This window comes from Elephas maximus, chromosome 21 (assembly GCF_024166365.1).
Source record: "Elephas maximus indicus isolate mEleMax1 chromosome 21, mEleMax1 primary haplotype, whole genome shotgun sequence".
In the NCBI taxonomy this organism is placed as follows: domain Eukaryota; kingdom Metazoa; phylum Chordata; class Mammalia; order Proboscidea; family Elephantidae; genus Elephas; species Elephas maximus.
The window spans coordinates 65,961,844-65,984,240 of NC_064839.1; the positions used below are offsets into that span (position 1 = coordinate 65,961,844).

A 22,397-nucleotide genomic window follows, 5' to 3' on the forward strand; every position below is an offset into this window, starting at 1 on the left:
CTCTGGGGCCCAATTTGTAAGAATTTGTTTTGTATCTTGGTTAAAATGTTAAAGGCTTGATAAGAGACCAGGGTATGTTTAGTTGACTTGTCCGGTGGTAAACTTTTTACAATTGCATTTTTTTCCTTTATTGTGGAATAATTCAAAAAATGAAAAGTAAAGCAAAGACAATTTCTAAGTAAAATACGGAACCTAAAGTGCAGTTCTAACAGAAGTAGCAGGGTCCATCTTTTTGTTCCATTCTCCAAAATAATTATTGTCATTTGTGGGGTAGGAGAATTCTTAGGATCAAAGAAAACACCTGAAATGATGAATCACTGCTCTGGGAATAAGGATTCCCCATATTTCCTTATTTCAGCATGGCCTAGGAAGCGCCACATTTCCATAACTGAAGTAATTCATAACTTGCACCAATATACCGATTATTTAAGCAAACTGTGTCCTCACTCATCTGTTACCTGAGCCAATTCCTGGGTCCTGTGTCCCTCACGGTTGACTGTTATTATTATATACAAAACTCATGTGTGCTCATGTGCGTACCATCTCAACCAGGTAAATAAGTGAACCTTAACTTGAGAGAATTTCAGGGCCTGCTTTCAAACCATACGCCCTCCACCCCAACCCTGATGCTCCTGAGAAGACTTTGTAGGTGAGGAGCTAGTAAAATGTAAAGACTTTTTGCTTCTAATGGACTTTTCCTATTATTCAGTGTTAGGATACTTAGGAAGGGAGGGCTGCGTACGTGTCCACTGGGCTCCTGTGTTGTTCATAAGCATTTTAACAAATGGTTCAGTACCTATCTATGTGAGCCAGGAAGCCCTCTTCTCCCCACTGGTGTAGCAGCTGTGATACCAGGATCTAAAAGAGATAAAACAACACACGTCACGGTTCATCCCCTAGAATGTGTTTTTTGCCAAATGTAAAAGCAAATCACTCACGATTACCTGTCATTCTCCATAAGAGGATATAACATGTTGAACCTAGCTTTAAGAGCAGTCAGTGATTGATAATCAATGCTAATTAATAACAACGGCAACAACAATAACAAATATGTACACTTGTTATGTGCCAGGCACTATTCTAATATAGTAATATATTTTAACTAATTTAATCTTCATAATAACCATATTAGGCAGGTTGCTATTTCTAGTTTACAATGAGGAAACTGAGGCACAAGGGTTAACTTTCCCAAGGGCACACAGCAAGTGTCAGAGCCTGATTCAAAGTGAGATGTTACTATTACCATACCACACTGCTGCTCTAAATATAAAATATCTAATACATATGTAAAGCTGTAAAATGTATTTGGAGATTTCTTTATCTCCAAATACATTTTAGATTTGGAAGTTCTAAATATTAGAAGCAGACAGTGAAGTTTTGTTGATAGCAGATTCAAAAAATATGAACTAGTCCCCGGCCTGGTAAAGCACAGAGAGATTCATGGACATTTGCACTTTATGGAACGCACAACATCAAACAGGTGCTCTATTCTACACAAACTTTTCTATTCATTTTGAGTTCTTCAGTAGCAACTCTATCCTTAAGATCTGATTCTCAAGATTGCACTAGGGGTGGACTCAATAATCTCTCAAAGCTTGTCAGGAAATTTATACATTCTCAAAAATTAATTTTCCTCTATTTTCATTAAAATATATTCCAATCTGTGTCTTCAGGAGAGGTTAGTACATGTGTAGGGAAAACAAACAATTAGTCATTGAACAAGTCTGCAATCCTAGCCCTCCTTACAGATTCCAAGACAATGAAGCTAAAGTTAAACTACTTCACCAAGCTCAGTTCCATCTTGTCCATTTCAACAAAATTTTATGGAGTTCCTAGGCCAGATGCTAAGGATACACAGTGAAAAGATTCCCTTGACCATCAGGGAATTTGGTCTATGCCTCTAAATAACGCCAAGATAATTTAATTCTCATGTGCTCTTTAGAGTAAACATCTGTGGTTTCTGGTCTTCTAATTAAGTCCACACTGGAACTGAAGACACAATATCAGTGATTTTTCCTCCCTGCCACTGTAACTCAGCCTTACTTGCCAACATCTATTTTCTATTCTGATCTGAGAGAAAAAAATTCTACTTCCTGAATTATCCTTACCTGTGTAAAAGTGCTGGGGTGTAGTGTTGAAACTTGTGTGTGTAAAATAACTCGCTCTATCAAGGGTTTTGGACCTGTTAGAAACCCTATTCTCAACCTGTTCAAAAAGACAAAAGGAATGATCACATATTAATAATTAATGATCATATATTTACACATATTAATAATCAATACACATCTCTCTCCTGATTTCATTAGGAAGAGAGTTGTGACCTGGGGAATGAATTGATCTAGACAATTAAAACATTTGAAGAAAACCACTTCATATTTAAAATACAAATTTAAGTTTTAGCATACACTTAAAATATAATGCAAGTCCGACCTAATTATTTCCAACTGGCTCTTTCATGTATCAGCTCAAAAACCTGACCAGTCCTACCACAACTTCAGATTAGTACCTTTGGCTCCTGGAGGTGAATACAGGGGGAAAAGCCTGTGTTCATGTTAATAATCAAACTGGTGTTTCAAGGCAAGTAGAATACAAATATCGTAAATGAAAAAAATTATGTGGACTAAAAGACACTGAGGTACAGGCTCTATCTCTTTTACACAGAACCCTAAGTTAGAGACATGGGGCCTTACCCAGAGGAGAAGACTTTGGAAAAAGAGTCAGCTCTGATGACACGGCCATCAACATCCATGGAAAGAAATGTTGGTGTCCAGGGCTGAAAAAAAAAAAAATACTGTCGGTTTGAGAACTCTGATAATCACTGTATAAATACTATGTATAGAGTGGAGCGGGGGTGGATTGGGATAACAGCAGGACAATCTATGACCTTTAGAAAGGAATATGAAGCAGAGACGCACAGTCTTTTATTAGCATCTGCCTGTCTTCATGGTTTCTTCTGCCAAATACACACACGCACACACCAGGAATTTCTCATTTGTTCAAGATGCCATTGTTACGAATTTAGGGAAACCCCAAACAGTCCCTTCTTGCCCCAAGGGTTGGAATCCAGGATTAATAGAAAGAAGGATCTAGAAAAACTAGTTTGGATAAGATCAAAATGAAGAAGGGCAGCAGTATTCAGGACAGCTTACAGAGGTAGTGCTGATTCTCAGGACCAACTAGAAAGGCAAAAAAGATAAAAATGAAGATGGGAAATCTAGTCAGTATAGAACACTGACTTCAATGTCTACTTTTAAAGTAGATGCAAACAGGAAAGGGGCCATGGTTGTGCTGAGGCTGGGAGGGAAGGTAGGCAGACATGATACTCAGGTAAACTCTACAGAGAAACGTACAGTTCTTGATTCTTTTCAGGAATTTAAAGGGAGGATGGAATCCAAATATATATCCTCCGTAATACTGACCGCAAATAAAGACGGTGAATGCATGGTGTTGGGTTTTGAGGAATCAGGCGTTAGGAGTCTGCACCACCACAGTGTCTTATTAGGAAGCAGGAGGCAAAAAAGGTAAGAAAAAACCCCTGAAAACCTGCAGTTCTGCAGACAAGATCCAGGAGGGAAATGACAAGGATGGCGGACGTGGGGAAGGCTGCCTGGAATATCTCTCTCCTATTTTTTTTTTTATTTCCCTGGTGGATAGCATTCACCGAGCACAGCCCTTTCTCCTTCAGCTTGAACACAGCTTCCTAATACTACTCTAGACAGTATTTCTGTCAGCCACTACCAAGAGGCTAAAGGTGACACCCAAGATGAAACTCATTCAACATCCCTGGTATGATGTTTCAGAAGCTAAGAACTAGAATTTGAGTTCAAGAAGACCATGAACCCTGAAATGCATGGTATGGAGAGCCAGCTACTGTTTTGAAGGTAAGTAATTTCTGGAAACAGCAGTAATACCAAAAACGAAAAGTACAAATTCTTTGATAAAACCAAAAGAGTAAAAACTAAGTGGTAGCAAATTAATATAAGGACCCTGGGTGGTGCAAGTGGTTTGTGCTCAATTGCTATCCTAAAGGTTGATGCTTCGAACCCAACCAGTGGGTCTGTGGAAGAAAGGCCTGGCAAATGGCTTCTGTAGAGATTACAGCCAAGAAAACCCCACGGAGCAGGTCTACTCTGAAACACAGGGAGTCTCCATGAGTCGGGGGCTGATTTGACAGCAGCTTTAACAACAGCAGCAAATAATAATTTATTTCAATTCAATTTAAGAGTAGATTAGTTCTGACTTAATGACCAAGCTAAAATCAAATATAGTGCAATAATTGACAACTTAACTTCTAACAGTGAAATTAGTTCATATCATCACTTACCTTGCTGAACTGGAGAAAATAGTAAGGATCATCTTCTATTATGAGGAAGTCATACTTTCTTGCCAGCTAAGAAAGTTAAAGTAATATAATTATTATCTCAAGAACCATCTAAAGTTAGAATCATGTGGAATTGTAATTTTTTTTTAACAGATTCATTCACTCAACAAGTATTTACTGAAACTGATAGAGGGACAACGAACAAGAGGGAAACCCTCAACGAGATAGGTTAACACAATAGCGGCAACAATGAATTCACACACACCAATGATCAGGAAGGTGGTACAGGAACGGGACAATGTTTCATTCTGTTATATGTGAGGTTGCCAAGAGTCGAAGCTGACTTGATGGCAACTAACAGCAACAGTGTGCTAGACAAGTGAGGATAAAGATGAATAAGACACTAAGGCTCTTGTTCTCATGGAATTTATATTCAGTGTCTCTAATAAGGGGAGACAGGATACACATAAGCCAATGGGTAACAAAGAGAAGAAAAGTAAATGGCCGGGTTTTAGGTCCTAAGCAGCTAATTAAAATGGCGTGATGTGTGAGAGAGTGACAGGGCAACTATCTCAGACTGAATCATTGTGAAGCCCCTCGGGAAGAGGTAATGCTGGAGCTCAGAGTACAGGAAGGAGCTAGTTGTGCAAATATCAGGGACGAGGATTCTAGACTGAAGGAAGGGAAAGTAAATGCACCAGGGTGAGAAAAAAAATCTTGGCATGTTTAAGAAACAGAAAGAAGGTCAGCATGGCTGGAGCTAGTAGGCATGGCTGGAAGTAACAAGGACAACCAGAAGCTAGGTCAGAGAACAGAAGGCCAGATCACTGAGCTTTGTAAAGCAGATGAAGGAATTTGGATCTTATTCTAAGTGCAGGAGGAAGCTACTAGAGGACCTTAAACAGGGGGATGGGATGAGGAGACTGGCTTTCCACTTACATTTCAACAGGGAGATTTCAGCTGCGGGGGCAGGGGGGTGGTGGAGAGCGAACTGAGAGAGATCAAGAGTAGAATGCAGGGAGGGGTAGCGAGGGTGCCCGTGCCTTGGTCCAGTGAGAGAAGGATGTGGCTGAGAGACATAATGGAAAAGCCTGGTGACAGAGTCCACAGTATGGACTGAATGGGGTGGAGGGAAGAGAGAAGGGAAAGATAGGAATAATTCCTAGTACACTATTTATGGAGCTGGAGAATGGGTGCGGATTGGAGGACTGGGGTGGGGTTGGGGAAAATCAAGAGTTTTATTTTGGCCATGTGAAGTCTGAAGTGCTATTGGACATCTACTGCAGCTATCAAGTAGGCAGTTGGACTCGGAAGTCAGGAATTCAGAGGCAAGGTAGGGCCTAGGCAATGTGGAACCATCACGATAGAGATCGGAAGTTCTAGCCGTGGAAGTAGATGAGGCTGTCTAGGGGGAGGCTGTAAATAGAAAACTCAGGACAGAGCCCTGGAGAGCGTGCAAAACAAGAATAAGATCATATTTTGAATATATACATATATATATATATATATATACACAGAGCCCTGGTGGTGAAGTGGTTATGAGCTCAGGCTGCTAACCAAATGGTTGACAGTTCAAATCTAGCAGCCACTCCTTGGAAACCCTATGGTGGCAGTTCTACTTTGTCCAATAGGCTCACTATGAGTTGGAATCGACTTGATGGGATATAACAACAAATACATAAATATATATATACATATATATGTACATATATAAAATGAGTAGAAGGAATTGTTTGAAGTCTTTCTTATGATTCCACTTCACGTGATTAGATTCCACATAGCGTAACATGTGTTTGGTACTCATTTTAAAAAGCTATTTATGATGAAGGGAGAGGAAGCAGAGTCAGGTACATAAAAGAGGCTTCACAAAAGGCACATGTCTTTTCTTTTTAAAAGATTTCTGCATTGCTGAATATCTGTTTGATACTTATTTTCTTAATATTAATAGTGAGAAGCTAGGCATCATAGTTGGGTACCTGAAAGAGAGTTTATAAAAGGAGAACCCCTCATATCTTAAAGACTTTCTTTGTAACCTAAGGCATCAAGGGCTAGGAAGAAAAGACAAGTTAAGAACACACATAAAACACTGAAAATCAATACTGGGATTAAATATTAATAACTTCATAAAATTTAACACCAGAACAAGAATATTTCTTTTATACAAAAACATCAATTAAGGGAAAGGGAAAAATCTCATCAATAGTTAACAGAGAATACAGTAATCTGTTGTGTCTAAATGTATTAGGATCCTTGGCATAGATGATTTCTTTTTATTAAAAATTATCTTCCGTGAAAACAAAAGGTTAAGCAGATGGGAACTTGCACAGCATTATTCTACAATGTCAAAAGGAAACAGGAATATGGTCACGTGACCCATTCTCCTAAAATACCTCGTAGACTCCCTTTTTGCGCTCAGTTGTTAGTGAGGATCCAGTAGGGTTGTTGCCATTTGGGACGGTGTAAAGAAATTTGGGGGTGTTTTTCTCGGGCTTCTGTGAATCTTCTGGTTTCCATTTAGAAAGTACTTCTTTGAGGGCATCTGGAATAATCCCAAATTCATCACTGGCAACATTAATAATGTTACAGCCCATTGGATGCAGCTGTTGAGCACAAAGAAAAAAGAAAACCCAAGATTCAGACATGATTATGAAATCTAAGTGCCACTGATTTTTCTTTTACTAACTGAGAACCTTACCATCTATACCCTTAAACATATATGAACCTGCACTCAGCTCGAAGATACAGATGGTCAAGGTTGTATGTGCTCCTAGAGGAAGGAGCACACTTCTCTCCCTCACTGTGTTCAGCCTGGCCATGTGTCTTGCACTGGCTGATAAATCGTGAACAGAAGTGACACGTGTCCCTTCCAAACAGAAGCTTTAAGACCCAGCCTGTGGTTCTCTTTGTCTCGTTTTCCTCTGCTCTAAGACAGACAGTGTTCCAGAGAGAGGATGGCTCCACAACTCTGGGCTTGGAATGAAGATGACATGGAACAAAGGTGTGGCTGACCTGAGGTGGACATGGAGTGTGAGTTTCAGTGAGAAATAAACCTTTGTAGCTGTGGGCCACTGAGATATTGGGGTCATTTGCTACATAGCATAACCTAGCTTCTTTTGACTGGATTATCTTCATAATTAGAGCTCATTCATAAAAACAAACAAATCAGTTGCCATCAAGTTGATTCCAGCTCATGGTGACCCTATGTGTGTCAGAGCAGGACTGCGCTCTGTAGGGTTTTCAAAGGCTGATTTTTCACAACTAGATCACCAGGCTGTCTTCCAAGGTGCCTCTGAGTAGACTCCAACTGCCAATCTTTCCATTGGCAGATAAGAGTGTTAATTGTTTGCACTACCCAGGGACTCCTACTTTGTGTACATCTTTATCCTGAGGTATGATACCTGTCTTAGTTACCTGGTGCTGCTATAACAGAAATACCACAAGTGGATGGCTTCAACAAAGAGAAGTTTGTTCTCTCACAGTCTAGTAAGCTGGAAGTGCAAACTCAGGGCGTCAGCTCCAGGGGAGGGCTTTCTCTCTCTGTCGGCTCTGGACGAAGGTCTTTGTCATCAATCTTCCCCTGGACTAAGAGCTTAGGTGTAGGCACCCCAGGTCCTAAGGACATGCTCTGCTACCAGCGCCACTTTCTTGGTGGTATGAAGTCCCCATGACTCTCTGCTCACTTCTCTCTTTTAGATTTCAAAACAGATTGGTTTAAAACACAACCTAATCTTGTAGATTGAGTCCTGCCTCATCAATATAACTGCCTCTAATCCCACCTCATTAACATCATAGAGGTAGGATTTACAACACATGGGAAAATCACATTAGATCACAAAGTGGTTGACAATCCCACAATACTGGGAATGATATCCTAGCCAAGTTGATGCATATTTTGGGGGGACGCAATTCAATCCAGGACAGGACGCCAAATGAACCTAATCATTAGCAGTGGGGTCTGAGAAGCGCACTGCAGAGCCTGATAACCAGCTTCCTCACTCGGATATAACAGTCCATTGATTTAATACTGGGTGGGTAGTCCTAATAATGCCACATTAGTTTATAGTTATATTAAGTTGACTTTATAGCTATACAAAAAAAATCAAATGATGTATTGCATTGGGCAAATCTGCTATAAGAGACCTCTTGAAAGTGTTAAAAAGCAAAGATGTCACTTTGAGGACTAAGGGGCACCTGACTCAAGCCAAGGTGTCTTCTATCGCTTCATATACCTGTGAAAGCTGGACAGTGAACAAGGCAGAGTGAAGAATTGATGCTTTTGAATTATGGTGTTGGCAAAGAATATTGTCTATACCATGGAGTGCCAGAAGAACAAAGAAGTCTGTCTTGGAAGAAGTACAGCCAGAAAGCTCCTTAGAAGCGAGGACGGCAAGACTTCGTCTCATGTACTTTGGGAGGGACCAGTCCCTGGAGAAGCACATTGTGATGGTTAAGGTTCAGTGTCGACTTGGCTGGGCCATGATTCTCAGTGACTTGGCAGTTATGATGTAGTTTGGCAGCTATGTAATCCCCTCCATGATGAGATCTGATATAATGCAATCACCTCGATAGTGAGATCTGTTGTGCATGGCCCATCAGTTGAAAGGAAGTTTCTTTGGGGGTGTGATCCACATACAATATAGGTGGATTTTCTGGCAAAGCTCATGGGTTTTTGCTTGCTCTGGATCCTGCAGCTGGCTCCTGTTCATCTGACCTCCAGTTCTTGGGGCCTGAGCTAGCAGTTTACCTGCCGTCCTGCCAGTTTTGGGATTCGTTGGCCTCCACAGCCTGTGAACCAGAGGCCTGCTGTCTGACCTGCCAATCTTGGGTTCACCAGCCTCTACAGGTGCGTGAGGCAGGAGAAGCCTCCAGCCTGAACCACAGACTTAGGATTTTCCATTTGCTTGATGTATAGCTCTATGTATATTTATAAGCTTTACTGATTTTGCTTCTCTAGAGAACCCAGCCTAAGACAGACATCATTCTTGGTAAAGTAGGGGGTCAATGAAAAAGAGGAAGACCCTCAGTGGGATGGATTGACACAGTGCCTGGAACAATAGGCTCAAACATAGCAACAATTGTGAGGATGGCGTAGGACCAGGCGGTATTTTCTTCTGTTGGACACAGGGTCACTATGAGTCGGAACCATCTTGACAGCACCTGACAACAAAAATACTTACACTGAGGGTAATAAAAGATGATGATGAAAAACTAAGGTTTTATAAATTAAGTCAAATTTCAAGTAAAATATTAAGAAAATTGGACATGATTTTGCATAATGTAATTTTAGCATCTATACATTTGGATTTCCAATGCTGGGCCCCTCCCAGGTGACTCCATTGGGAGGGACCACCTGGAGCTTGCACCTGGTTTCTGCCAGCCTTTGTGCCTTTTCCCTTTGCTGGTCTTACTCTGTGTCCTTTCTGTAATGAACTGCAATTGTGAGTATAACCACCACCACCACCACCACCACAAACATACTCATATAGCATGTGGGTACATTTATCATAGTATACATGTATCATTTAGGGTTCTCCTGTTGACTGATGGAAGAAGCCATTTTATTTTTTGGTGGACAGAGATAATTCTAAATATGCAATCATTTCTTCTTATTTAAGAGAGAGGTGCCTTTTGTAAAAATGGGTACTCACAGCTTGAAGTGTTCCTGAATAAACCGGTTCATTTACAAGGATGTTATCTCCAGGATTAATAAGCATTTCAAACACCTAACAAAAGGAGTATAGGTTAGCTCAGACAGTATTGTTTCCATCCCCAGAAGCCCCTTTTTTAGTTTGCACTCAGTAGGATTCTAGGGCAGGGGTTCACAGACTTTTTCTTTTCTTTCGAAAACTTTATTTTTAAAAAATTTTTATTATGCTTAAGTGAAAGTTTACAAATCAAGTCAGTCTCTCATATAAAAATTTATATACCCCTTCCTATATACGCCTAGTTGCTCCTCCCCTAATGAGATAGCACTCCTTCTCTCCACCCTGTATTTCCGCATCCACTCAGCCAGCTTCTGTCCCCCTCTGCTCTCTCATCTCCCCTCCAAACAGGAGCTACCCACATAGTCTCATGTGTCTACTTGATCTAAGAAGCTCTTTCCTCACCAGTATCATTTTCTATCTTACAGTCCAGTCCAATCCCTGTCTGAAGAGTTGTCTTTGGGAATGGTTCCTGTCTTGAGCTAACAGAAGGTCTGGGGACCATGACCTCCAGGGTCCTTCTAGGCTCAGTCAGACCATTAAGTTTGGTCTTTTTACGAGAATTTGAGGTCTGCATCCCACTGCTCTCCTGCTCCTTCAGGAATTCTCTGTTGTGTTCCCTGTCAGGGCAGTCATCAGTTATAGCCGGGTACCAACCAGTTCTTCTGGTCTCAGGCTGATGTAGTCTCTGATTTATGTGGCCTCAGACTTTTTATATAAATGGCCCACAGCAAATATTTTTAGCATTGTGGGCTGTATGTTTCTCTTGCACCTACTCAACCGTGCTGCTGTAGTGAAAAAGTAGCCACAATGTGGAGATGAATGGGTATGGCTGGTGCCAATAAAACTTTATTTAGAAAATCAGAAGGGCTGGGTTTGACTCTTGAGCCATCATTTGCTGACCCCTACACTTTAGGGTAATGTGAAAAACAACACAGCTGGTTTGGCTTCTAAGATTCATTTCTTCTTTGAATATTTATTAAATGTCTACTATAAGCCAGGTGGGAGTCCACAAGTGGTGCAAAGGATCAACATGCTTGCTGCTAACAGAAAGATTGGTGGTTTGAGTCTACCCAGAGGTGCCTCAGAAGAAAGGCCTGGAGATCTCTTTCTGAAAAACCATTCATTGAAAGCTCTGTGGAGTACAGTTCTACTCTGACACTCATGGGGGCACCATGAGTTGGAGTCTCCTCAATGGCAACTTTTTTTTTAAAATAAGCTAGGCCTGTGTGTGGTACTGGAGAGAAAACAGTGAGCAAAATAGACATAGTGTTTACCCTCATGGACTAACAGTCCACTGAGAGAGGCAGGCACTGATCAGACAATCACCCAGATCAAGGCTTAATTAAAAACAGAGGTGGGTGCTGCAAAGTACAGAAGCACAGTGTTTTAGGAGCTCACCTGTAGGAGGACCTGCCACAGTCGGGGCCTTCAGGGAAGGCTTCCCTGGGGAGGAGATGGGTCAGCGTAAGGAGTGACAATAGGTACATTTTGAGGAACCAAAGGATTCTGTGGCTTCAGGCAGAGCATGAAGCAGAGAGTGGACTGAGACCAGCCAGAAGTAGGCAGAGACCATACCATGCAGTCACATGGGCCAAGGGAGGCCCGTGAAAATTTCAGCAAGAAATGAGGAAGGGGAGTCACATGACCAGATATACATTTTAAAAAGATCACTCTGGCTAAAGTATGAAAGAACATAGAGTGAGGACACATGTGGGAAGATTATTTGGGAAGTCATTGCCACATTCGTGTTGACGGTTAAGGATCCCCCATCCCTGCCCCGTTGCTGTCAAGTTGATTCCGACTCATAGCAACTCTAGGACAGAGTAGAACTGCTCCATAGGGTTTCTAAGGAGCGGCAGTTTGGATTTGAACTGCTGACCTTTTGGTTAGCAGGTAAGCTCTTAACCACTGTGCCACCATGATGGTACAATTGAGAGGAGTGAGGAAGAAGGTGTCAAGGATGACTCAAGATTTTTGGCTATAGAACTAGATAGATGTGGTGCCACTCACTGAAAAATAGAACCAAAAAAAGTCTGTATCTGAGGGAGAAGATGATGAGTGTGTTCAGGGTATGTTCAGTCTAAGGTGAACTGGGATGGTGTCTGGTGAGCACATGGACAAACGGATTTAGACATCCTGGGATGGTGTCTGGCGGACAGATGGACAAATGGACATGGACATCCTTGGATGGTGTCTGGTGGAGAGATGGACAAATGGACTTGGACATCCTGGGATGGAGTCTGGTGGAGAGATGGACAAATGGACATAGACATCCTTGGATGCTGTCTGGTGGAGAGATGGACAAATGGACTTGGACATCCTGGGATGGTGTCTGGTGGACAGAGGGACAAATGGACTTGGACAATCTGGGTTGTTGTCTGGTAGGCAGATGGACAAATGAACCTGGACATCCTGGGATGTTATATGATGGACAGATGGACAAATGGACTTGAATGCCCTGGGATGCTGTCTGGTGGACAGATGACAAATGGACTTGGACATCCTGGGAGGGTGTCTGGTGGACAGATGGACAAATGGACTTGGACATCCTGGGAGGGTGTCTGGTGGACAGATGGACAAATGGACCTGGACATCCTGGGAGGGTGTCTGGTGAACAGATGGAAATGGATTTGGAGATCAGAGGAGCTTGGAAGTTACTAGCATGTGGCTGATCACATGGGTGTGAAGGCAGGCACCCTGGAAAGTGCACAGATTGAGAAGAGAAGAGGTCCAGGACAGAGCCTGGAGGAGCTCCAGTAGATAATGGCTGGATGGAGGAGGCTGACACTACAGGGGAAGCAGAACAAGTGGCTGAAGGAGAGCCACACCGTGGGTGCTGGGGGACCAGAGGACAAGAGTGCTCTAGCAAGGATGGGTCAGAGGACAAGAAGACAAGCGTGTGACACATCTTAGGAGGTTCTGCAGACAATTGATGCCTACTGACATCACTGATCCAGACAACAGATTTTTCCAGCCTAAAGAAAAGGGGTCTACTATGACTAAGTCTTATAATCACAGAATAATCCCTCTTACCTTGTGACGGTTCATAATCCCCAGGTCAAGCCTCCCCTTCCTGTCATTTTAATAACTCCCATCTCATGACAAACAGCTATCAATGACTTTTGTTCCCCAGTCTGTCCTGGGGTGTTCATTTCACCTTTTCTTTATGAGCTTTTGGCATCCTACGACAAACAGTGTCATTTCCTGAAAAGTTTCTAATTGATTCAGGCTTTGCAGGTTATCCTGGGATCAAGGAAATTACCTGGGTGGCACATACAGTATCAACAGAGCAAATGAAAGCCTAATTATATACGTTTTCCATGTCAATTAGGAGACATGTGAATGTCAAATAATCTAAATTAAAAGGGAGGGGTGTTTATCATCTGGCACTACCATTTAATAGATGTAGACAGAAACACAGGAGCCCAAAAGAACACCTATCCTGGAGAACAAAGCTGAAGAAAAATTAGACACAGGTTCCCACCAAGGCCCCTGTAACGGGCATGCCTACTACGAGCTGGAATCAATTCGATGGCAGTGGGTGTTTTGGGTCATGAATAAGAACATGATTGATGTATCTGGCCATCCTGCAATGTTCCTTCTGTGATATGACTGAAGTTGGGGCAGAAAAAGAAGCTACAGTCTTGAGCATCTTTCTGGAAGAAAAGTTCAGACTATGATTTCTTAAGAATTTCACTGAAATGATCTTTTAAAATATCAGTCCATCGGATCACAAATGTCTCTCTTCAAGCAAAATCTAAAACAGTAACAAATGATTTTATTTTTCCTAATTAAATACAAAAAGAGGGAAGAAAAATCCTAAAGACTTTAATTGCTATAATGTATTACTCTATAATAAAAATGTAATTAAAGCTAACCAGCTTAGAGCTTTCACATTTACATGAAAAAAGAAAAAGAAAGTTACTCTGTTTAAGAGAAATAAGAATCGTATTTCAATCTAGATGTGAAGACTGAATATAAAGAATCTCTATCAAGGACTAATTATTCATGAAAAAATAAAAGAAAAACAAACAGAGGAAGCTGGCGACCGTAAGCGCAGTCTCCTTACTGTGGGGAAACACCAAGCAGATGTCACGTCTGTGGAGTTCCTGAAGCCAGCTCACCTAGGAGCTCCGAGCACGGTTTCTATTACTGTCAGCAGATATAAAAGCACCAATAGACATGTTATGAAAGGGACAAGAGGCCAAGAATTTTGTTCTCAGATTTTAAGATACCTGTTCGGAATAGCTGAGAAGTCATCTAACTAGAAAGCTTGTCACACATTTGTGGGTCTCTCAGCCTGACTGGCTGTGCAGTAGTTAAGCGTTCGGCTGCTAACTAAAATGTCGGCAGTTCAAACCCACTAGCCGCTCCTTGGATACCCTATGGGGCAGTTCTATTCTGCCCTGTAGGGTTGCTATGAGTCAGAACTGACTCGATGGCAATGGGTCAGCCTGACTACTATACATTAATCTACTAAGTTATTTTATATTCTTTTTCAGTGCTTATCTTTAACTAGTTCTCTTTTAAATTATCTGTAAACTTAAACTCATTTCCTCTTTATCATGTCTGTTTTTAATGTTCCATCTTACTGTTTTTGTACTAGTATCATCCTTTTATTTTTTATTTAAGTTTTTTTTACTTACCTTTATACGTGAAGCAGAAAGCTCAGGCCTGTGGTTTCAGCTCTGATAATAACCACACCCCTGGCAGGAGAGTTCAGGATTCTTTGTTGGTGATGGCCTTCCCAACTTTCTGCATTAATTCTAGGATGGCCTTCCCGACCTTCTGTGTTAATTCTACAATGGCCTTCCCAACCATCTGTATTAATTCCATGACGGCCTTCCCAACCTTCTGTGTTAATTCTATGATGGCCTTCCCAACCTTATTAATTCTATGGTGACCTTCCCAACCTTCTGCATTAATTCTATGACGGCCTTCCCAATCTTCTGCATTAATTGTATCGTGACCTTCCCAACCTTCTGCATTAATTCTGTGATGGTCTTCCCAACCTTCTTTTTAATTCTAGGATGGCCTTCCTAACCTTATGCATTATTTCTGTGGTGGTCTTGCCAAACTCCTGTATTAATTCTATGACGGCTTTCCCAACCTTCTGTGTTAATTCCATGATGGCCTTCCCAACCTTCTGTATTAATTCTGTGATGGCCTTTCCAACCTTCTTATTAATTCTAGGATGGTGTTCCCAAACTTCTGCATTAATTCTATGTTTCCTCAACAAACAGGAGGCCCTGTTCAAAGTTGAATTATTTTGTAGACATAAAGGCTAGATTTCAGTCAGAATAAGATACTGTCAGAATCGACATAGATAATCTGTGGTAATGGTATGTGTAAGATATCACCAGCAGCAAGGGACACATCCCTTTCCTTCAAAGATTAAGGATTTAACCTTATCTGGCATAAAGGGAGATACACAGATGGCAGAGGTCAAGTTAATTCCTCTTGCTATGAGGGGTTTCCATTGTAACCCACTGGATTTTCACTGAACGGTTTTCAGAAGTAGACTGCCATGCCTCTCTTCGTACTCTGTCTTAGTCTGGAGGTTCTCCTGAAACCTATCTACTATGAGTGGCCCTGCTGGTATTTGAAATATCAATGGTAGTCCACTGATCCTGAAGATGGCACAGGACCAGGCAACACAATGTTCTGTTATACATAAAGTTGTCCTGAGTTAGGGCCGACTTGATGGCAACTAACAGCAACATGAGGGATCCATGTCTGAGGTTACTTACTAACAGTCTCCACAACATAGGTTTGTGATGAGGATTAAATGAAGATATTCAAAGTGCCTAGGAAAAAGCCTGCACAAAGCAAGTGTTTAGCAGATGTCAGCTGTTATTATCTACTGTCAGAAAGAAGGGCTAAACATTAACTATGACAAAACAAAATCACTGTTGTTGGCAGACAGGCTTCAACATTTAAACTGCCAACAGAAAATTACTCCAAAGAGCAGGATAATTTGCTGAGTTACTTAATATTCCTCAGTCGGTTCACCCTCGCAGGTGCATCGGGGGCAGCGACGGTGAAAGCTCACTACTTGGAGGGTGCATGGGTGGAGTTTTTCAAATGTCTTCCAATAGATGGTGTTATGTTTTGGTCCAAAGCCTCTGAGTGTGACCTTGTTTGGTGACAGTGCCTTTGCAGATGTAATTAGTTAACAATCGGTCATATTGGAGAAGCCTTAAGCCAATAGGACTACTGTCCTTATAAAAGAAGAGACACAGAGACAGAAGGGAAGACAGCCATGTGAAAACAGAGGCAGAAATGGGGGTTACGCTGCCACAAGCCAAGGAATGCCTGGGACCACCGGAACCTAGAAGAGAAAGCAAGAACCGTCCTCCAGCGTCTTCAGAGGGAACATGGCCCTGCCAACACCCTAATGTCAGACTTCTCACCTCCAGAACTGTGAGAAAGTATGTTCTGTTGTTTTAAGCCACCAAGTTGGTGGTACTGTGTTACAACAGCCCCGGGAAAACAGCACAGATGTCGTGGACTCTGTATATGTTTTGATCCAGGCCACTTCTGCCATGTGTGAGGATCTCTGGATTTTCAACCAAGTTCAAGGGATAGAATGTATTCAGATCTCCTTCCTGAAGAAAATGTGGGCTATGCCTACAGGTCTCACTGCCGACTACCTCTAGATTAAGATGTAGACAGAATTATAAAATATCCTACTTTTTCTTCCTAAATGAAGAACAGGTAACACAAAGACTCATTTATTAAATACAAAAATAAAATATATTTCAGGATTACATTGTGTCCTGTTGAGGAAGAGGGACAGAGAAGGGATGGAAAAGGAGGCCCAGGAGGGAGACAGACGGGATAACTGAGAGCGAGAACTAACCCAGAGAGGCCAGAGGCCCAGACAGACAGAGATCTAGAGAAGCAGAAGCCAAAAGGAAGTCAAGATACAAGAAATGATGGGCACAGATGACATAAGCAGATGTGCAAAGGAATGTTTTCTTCTCAGGAGTATCAGGATATACCCTCCAAGAAATTTAAAAATCACAAGGGATTTTCATAACTACAGGAGGTTATCTGATAGAACCTGAGCCTTCGGGCCAGACGAAACAAAGCAGTGCTTCACTACGCTCTGTGGCAGCACTTGGTGGTGCAGTCGGTTTGCACTCGGTAGCTATGAGCTGGAATCGACTTGACGGCAACAGGCTTTTACTAGCCTAAAGGTTGGTGGTTCAAAGCCACCCAGTGACACCACGGAAGGAAGACCTGGTGATGTGCTTCTATAAAGATTACAGCCAAGAAAAGCCTACGGAGCAGTTCTACTCTGTAAAACATGGGGGTTGCCATGAGTTGGAATTGACGAGGGCCACAAGTTTTTGAGTTTTCACTAAGATTTTCATAGGAGGTGGGTATTCCCTCAGTAGGAAACCTACTTTAATGACCCATAGCTCTAGGTCACTGACCATATGACATATGTTAAGAAATATCAGGCTGGTGAACGAAATTACAGGTAGATTAAAAAAGGAGTCCTCGTAGGGCAATGGTTATTGACTGAAAGGTTGGTGGTTTGAACCCACCCGGTGACTCCACAGGACAAAGGCGTAATGATCTGCTCTTGTAAAGATTACAACTGAGAAAACCCTATAGACACTTCTACTCTGTTATATAGGGTTGCTGTGAGGTGGAACTGACTCAGTGGCACACAACAGTGATTTCTGAAAGTCCGTGGGCTCACAATGAGGGAAACTAGAGGGAAACGCTGATAGATTAACTTAAAGTATTTCTACCTGGCTTTTGAGTACAGTCAAAACACACACACACACACCCCTCCCATCCTATGTCTTGTCTTTAAGCTCCCTGTCCACAAGCTAGACGGAGACAAGAAAGACTCTTGCAATCTACAGAATACCGCCGTCTTGTGGGTAGGTGAAAGACACCCATATTTATGATCATATTTGATTCTACCCATGGAGCACTTTTTTCTTTCCGTCTTACCTTAGAAAGACCTTCTTGGCTGCCAGATGTGACACACATTTCCATTTGTCCTTGACTGGGGGGATAATGGACAGTGGGAGGATTATGCAATCGTACCTGTAACTGTCTTAGCCAGGCCAACAGTTCTGGAATTCTAAAACATAAAGTGTATTTTTAAGTTGATTGTAGTAAAAATCATAGTAGCAGCAGACAGAAATAAATGGTTGCTTTATACTAGGCTCTGTATACCTTCAATTTAACTTTCAAACACTTCTAGCCAGTAATGCTATCCCTGTTTAAAAGATGAGGCAACAGACTCAGGGAGATTAAGAAGTTCACATAAAGTCATTCAGCCAGTGATCGAATGAGCTGGGATTTGAATCTAGATTTTTCTTACTCTGCAGCCTGCACTCTTTCTTTCAGTCTACACCATTCACTGCATAATCAAGTCTTTGCTCTCCGTAGAAAAATTCATAGCCTAGCTGAGCTCAGGCTCAAAATGTTCTTTGTATCATGAGAGAAAAGCCTTTATAAGTAATATATAGACATATACACATACATATACATAGAGTATTTCAATACACTTGTTAATAGCAGAACAAAGGCTTTAATAAAGGATAATTTAGAGATAGTCCATAAAATATCCTTCATTATTAGAAGAATGAAATTTTAGCCTATGAAGGCAATGTATTCACATAGCTGTCTGTCTAGAAAGAGTAAATTACTATTAGAAAAGTGCCTCTGGGCTTAAAATTGCTGTTGCCACTTCCTGGATCACCCTTCTCCTCCTTCTCCCAACCTGTTTCTTCACCCAGCTATCTTATTTTTTAAGACTAGCTCAAATGGCATTTCCTTCTAGAAAAGCAGCCATTGAGAAGTGTGTTAAAAAGCATTCAGTATCCCTGTTGAGCTTTCATTCTTTGGGAGCTCTTTCCCAAACCGTCCTACTTGTTGAACACTTAGTTAAAAGACACAAGTCGCTCTATCAGTGGGCCTCACTTTACTGCTCACGAAAACGACCCGACCAAGGTGTAGCATCGCTGGATAGCTACCCAGCACTTTGAGAATACTGCAGAGCTCGCTTCATCATCTCTTCTCCAAACTGGATGGTCTTTCCATTTTCTACGGTGATACTAGCAGTCTTAAAAGGAAAAGTGTTCGGGTTTGGAAATCCAGGAGCCAAGGAGATGAGCGATTTTGGTGCCCTGTTCACTATTTCAGCTACAATAAACAGGGAAGAGAAGAAGAAGCACTTTCATTGAACACAGTCACAAACGGAAATAGCTCAGTGTGCATTATGGTCAATGAAACTATTAAGTTTAACAGTGAACACTGATAGAATGCTGGTCTAAAATGAACATTTAGAATAACTTTTTTCTGGGCCTACTTTACTGGTACAGGTACTAAGGTATAGGGATAACAAACACAAAGGCAGAGAGATCAGGAAGATAAGCAAAGGGCCACAATAATAGGAGGGCTTCTGCCATGTGACCCCCATCCATCCCATCGCCCGTCAAGCTTCATCCCTCATCCCTTCACCTCCCCCTTCACCAAGCCCTCCCCACTGGGCATCCTTTCTCCACGGCACCCCCCACCCCTCTCAGGCTGCGCCCCACAACAGCCTGTGCGCCTCTATCACTGCTACTCCTGCGCTTCTAGCAGAAAACCACGCTTACTCGTCTCCCGCTCCAGCCTGAGTTCTTTGAGAACAAGAAACACCGTGCCTAATTCCTGCACTCAGACCCCGGCCCACCGTGAGCTCTCAAATGAAATGAATGCAACCAGGAGGTGGCTGTAGGCACCATCCTTGGAGACCCGCGAGGCCACCCCCGCCCGGAGGAGGGCGCCGTCCCCACTACTCACACAGGACACGGATGGGAGAAGGCTCGCGCGCTGCGCTGGTGGCCGTGAGGAACCGCGCGTAATTCATGTCTCCGGCCCCCCAGCGCCGCGCTCCCTCTTCAGCCGCCAAGAGCCCCGTCAAGCCGAGCCTCTGCAGACGCCGGGCTAGCCGCCCGCCCGCTGCGTCTGGTCTCCGCGCCCACACGGGCCACGGCGGGCGCACAGACAGCAAGGTCCCGCGCCGCCTCAGGGTCAGCGCCCCGATCCCGCGCTGCACGCGGAGGGCCCCCGCAGACCCAGCCCGGCACCGCCCCGCGCCGCAGCCTATGGCCACAGCCCGGCCCGCGCCCCGCCCGGGCCCAGGTCGCTGCCCTCGGCGTGCGGGCGTGCAGGGTGACGACAGCCCGCTACGCCACCTTTAGAGGTAATTCCGAGTGAGCAGGACTCAACCTCGTGGGTGGGAGTCGCCGCAAGAAAGCGTCCCGGTTGGCCCAGGCGCTGCCGTGTGATTAACTGAAGATTTCGCCTGGGGTGGTGGGAAGCTTAAGTCCCCCGTGAGCCTGATCCTTGGGTACCATCTGGTGGTCGCGTCCGTGCACTGCAGTAGGCCCCTTAAACTGCGCTGAGTCTGCCGCTGCACGCTGCGCTCCGACGCCCCCTGGGGTAACGCGGGCGACTCATTCATCTCCTCAGCCACTGCTGTGGGAAGCGTTGTCCTCTCACCAGTCAAACTGTAGGCCCTATTCTGGGAGGCCACCAAGGCGACCCAAATGAATTCACACGTCACTTTCTCCGAGAAATGAGCAGCTTAGGATGAGAATAGAGTGCTGATACATATTTTCAAAGAATTGCTGAGGGTCTTCTCAAATTTTTTTTTTTATTAACTTTTATTGAATTTCAAGTGAACGTTTACAAATCAAGTCAGTCTGTCACATATAAGTTTATATACACCTTACTCCATACTCCCACTTGCTCTCCCCCTAATGAGTCTGCCCTTCCAGTCTCTCCTTTCGTGACAATTTTGCCAGGTTCCAACTCTCTCTATCCTCCCATCCCCCCTCCAGACTGGAGATGCCAACACAGTCTCAAGCGTCCACCTGATATAAATAGCTCACTCTTCATCACCATCTCTCTCCTACCCACTGTCCAGTCCCTTTCATGTCTGATGAGTTGTCTTCGGGAATGGTTCCTGTCCTGGGCCAACAGAAGGTTTGGGGACCATGACCGCCGGGATTCCTCTAGTCTCAGTCAGACCATTAAGTATGGTCTTTTTGTGAGAATTTGGGGTCTGCATCCCACTGCTGTCCTGCTCCCTCAGGGGTTCTCTGTTATGCTCCCTGTCAGAGCAGTCATCGGTTGTGGCCAGGCACCAACTAGTTCTTCTGGTCTCAGGATGATGTAAGTCTCTGGTTCATGTGGCCCTTTCTGTCTCTTGGGTTCATAGTTATCGTGTGACCTTGGTGTTCTTCATTCTCCTTTGCTCCAGGTGGGTTGAGACCAATTGATGCATCTTAGATGGCCGTTTGTTAGCCTTTAAGACCCCAGAAGCCACATTTCAAAGTGGGGTGCAGAATGTTTTCGTAATAGAATTATTTTGCCTATTGACTTAGAAGTCTCCTTAAACCATGGTCCACAAACCCCCGCCCTTGCTCCGCTGACGTTTGAAGTTTATCCTGGAAACTTCTTTGCTTTTGGTCCAGTCCAGTTGATCTGACCTTCCATGTATTGAAGGTCATGGTCCCCAAACCTTCTCTTGGCCCAGGACAGGAACCATGTATTGAGTATTGTCCTTCCCGTCACCTAAAGCAGTTCTTATCTACTAATTAATCAGTAAAAAACCCTCTCCCACCCTCCGTCCCTCCCCCCCTTGTAACCACAAAAGTATGTGTTCTTCTCAGTTTATACTATTTCTCAAGATCTTATAATAGTGGTCTTATGCAATATTTGTCCTTTTGCCTCTGACTAATTTCACTCAGCATAACGCCTTCCAGGTTCCTCCATGTTATGAAATGTTTCACAGATTCATCACTGTTCTTTATCGATGCGTAGTATTCCATTGTGTGAATATACCACAATTTATTTAACCATTCATCCGTTGATGGACACCTTGGTTGCTTCCAGCTTTTTGCTATTGTAAACAGAGCAGCAATAAACATGGGTGTGCATATATCTGTTTGTGTGAAGGCTCTTATTTCTCTAGGGTATATTCTGAGGAGTGGGATTTCTGGATTGCATGGTAGTTCTATTTCTAACTGTTTAAGGTAACGCCAGATAGATTTCCAAAGTGGTTGTACCATTTGACATTCCCACCAGCAGTGTATAAGAGTTCCAATCTCTCCGCAGCCTCTCCAACATTTATTATTTCGTGTTTTTTGGATTAATGCCAGCCTTGTTGGAGTGAGATGGAATCTCATCGTAGTTTTAATTTGCATTTCTCTAATGGCTAATGATCGAGAGCATTTTCTCATGTATCTGTTAGCTGCCCGAATATCTTCTTTAGTGAAGTGGGTGTTCCTATCCTTTGCCCACTTCTTGATTGGGTTGTTTGTCTTTTTGTGGTTGAGTTTTAACAGAAT

At 43.0% G+C, this 22,397-nt stretch overlaps 1 protein-coding gene across 1 annotated transcript in view; it reads right to left on the bottom strand.

The window, feature by feature from the left end:
- The window catches only part of AADAT (aminoadipate aminotransferase), a 35,225-nt gene extending 14,895 nt beyond the window's left edge, over positions 1-20,330 (bottom strand). Inside the window, exons 1-9 of the mRNA XM_049864524.1 lie at positions 19,843-20,330; positions 19,032-19,200; positions 18,001-18,133; positions 9,970-10,044; positions 6,712-6,921; positions 4,325-4,390; positions 2,691-2,773; positions 2,109-2,205; positions 797-858 (exon numbers count right to left, since the gene is read on the bottom strand). Coding sequence (XP_049720481.1) covers positions 797-858; positions 2,109-2,205; positions 2,691-2,773; positions 4,325-4,390; positions 6,712-6,921; positions 9,970-10,044; positions 18,001-18,133; positions 19,032-19,200; positions 19,843-19,909 — 962 coding nt within the window. The 5' untranslated portion in view covers positions 19,910-20,330. The remainder of the gene's footprint in view (positions 1-796; positions 859-2,108; positions 2,206-2,690; positions 2,774-4,324; positions 4,391-6,711; positions 6,922-9,969; positions 10,045-18,000; positions 18,134-19,031; positions 19,201-19,842) is intronic.
- Between the last annotated feature and the right edge of the window lie 2,067 nt (positions 20,331-22,397).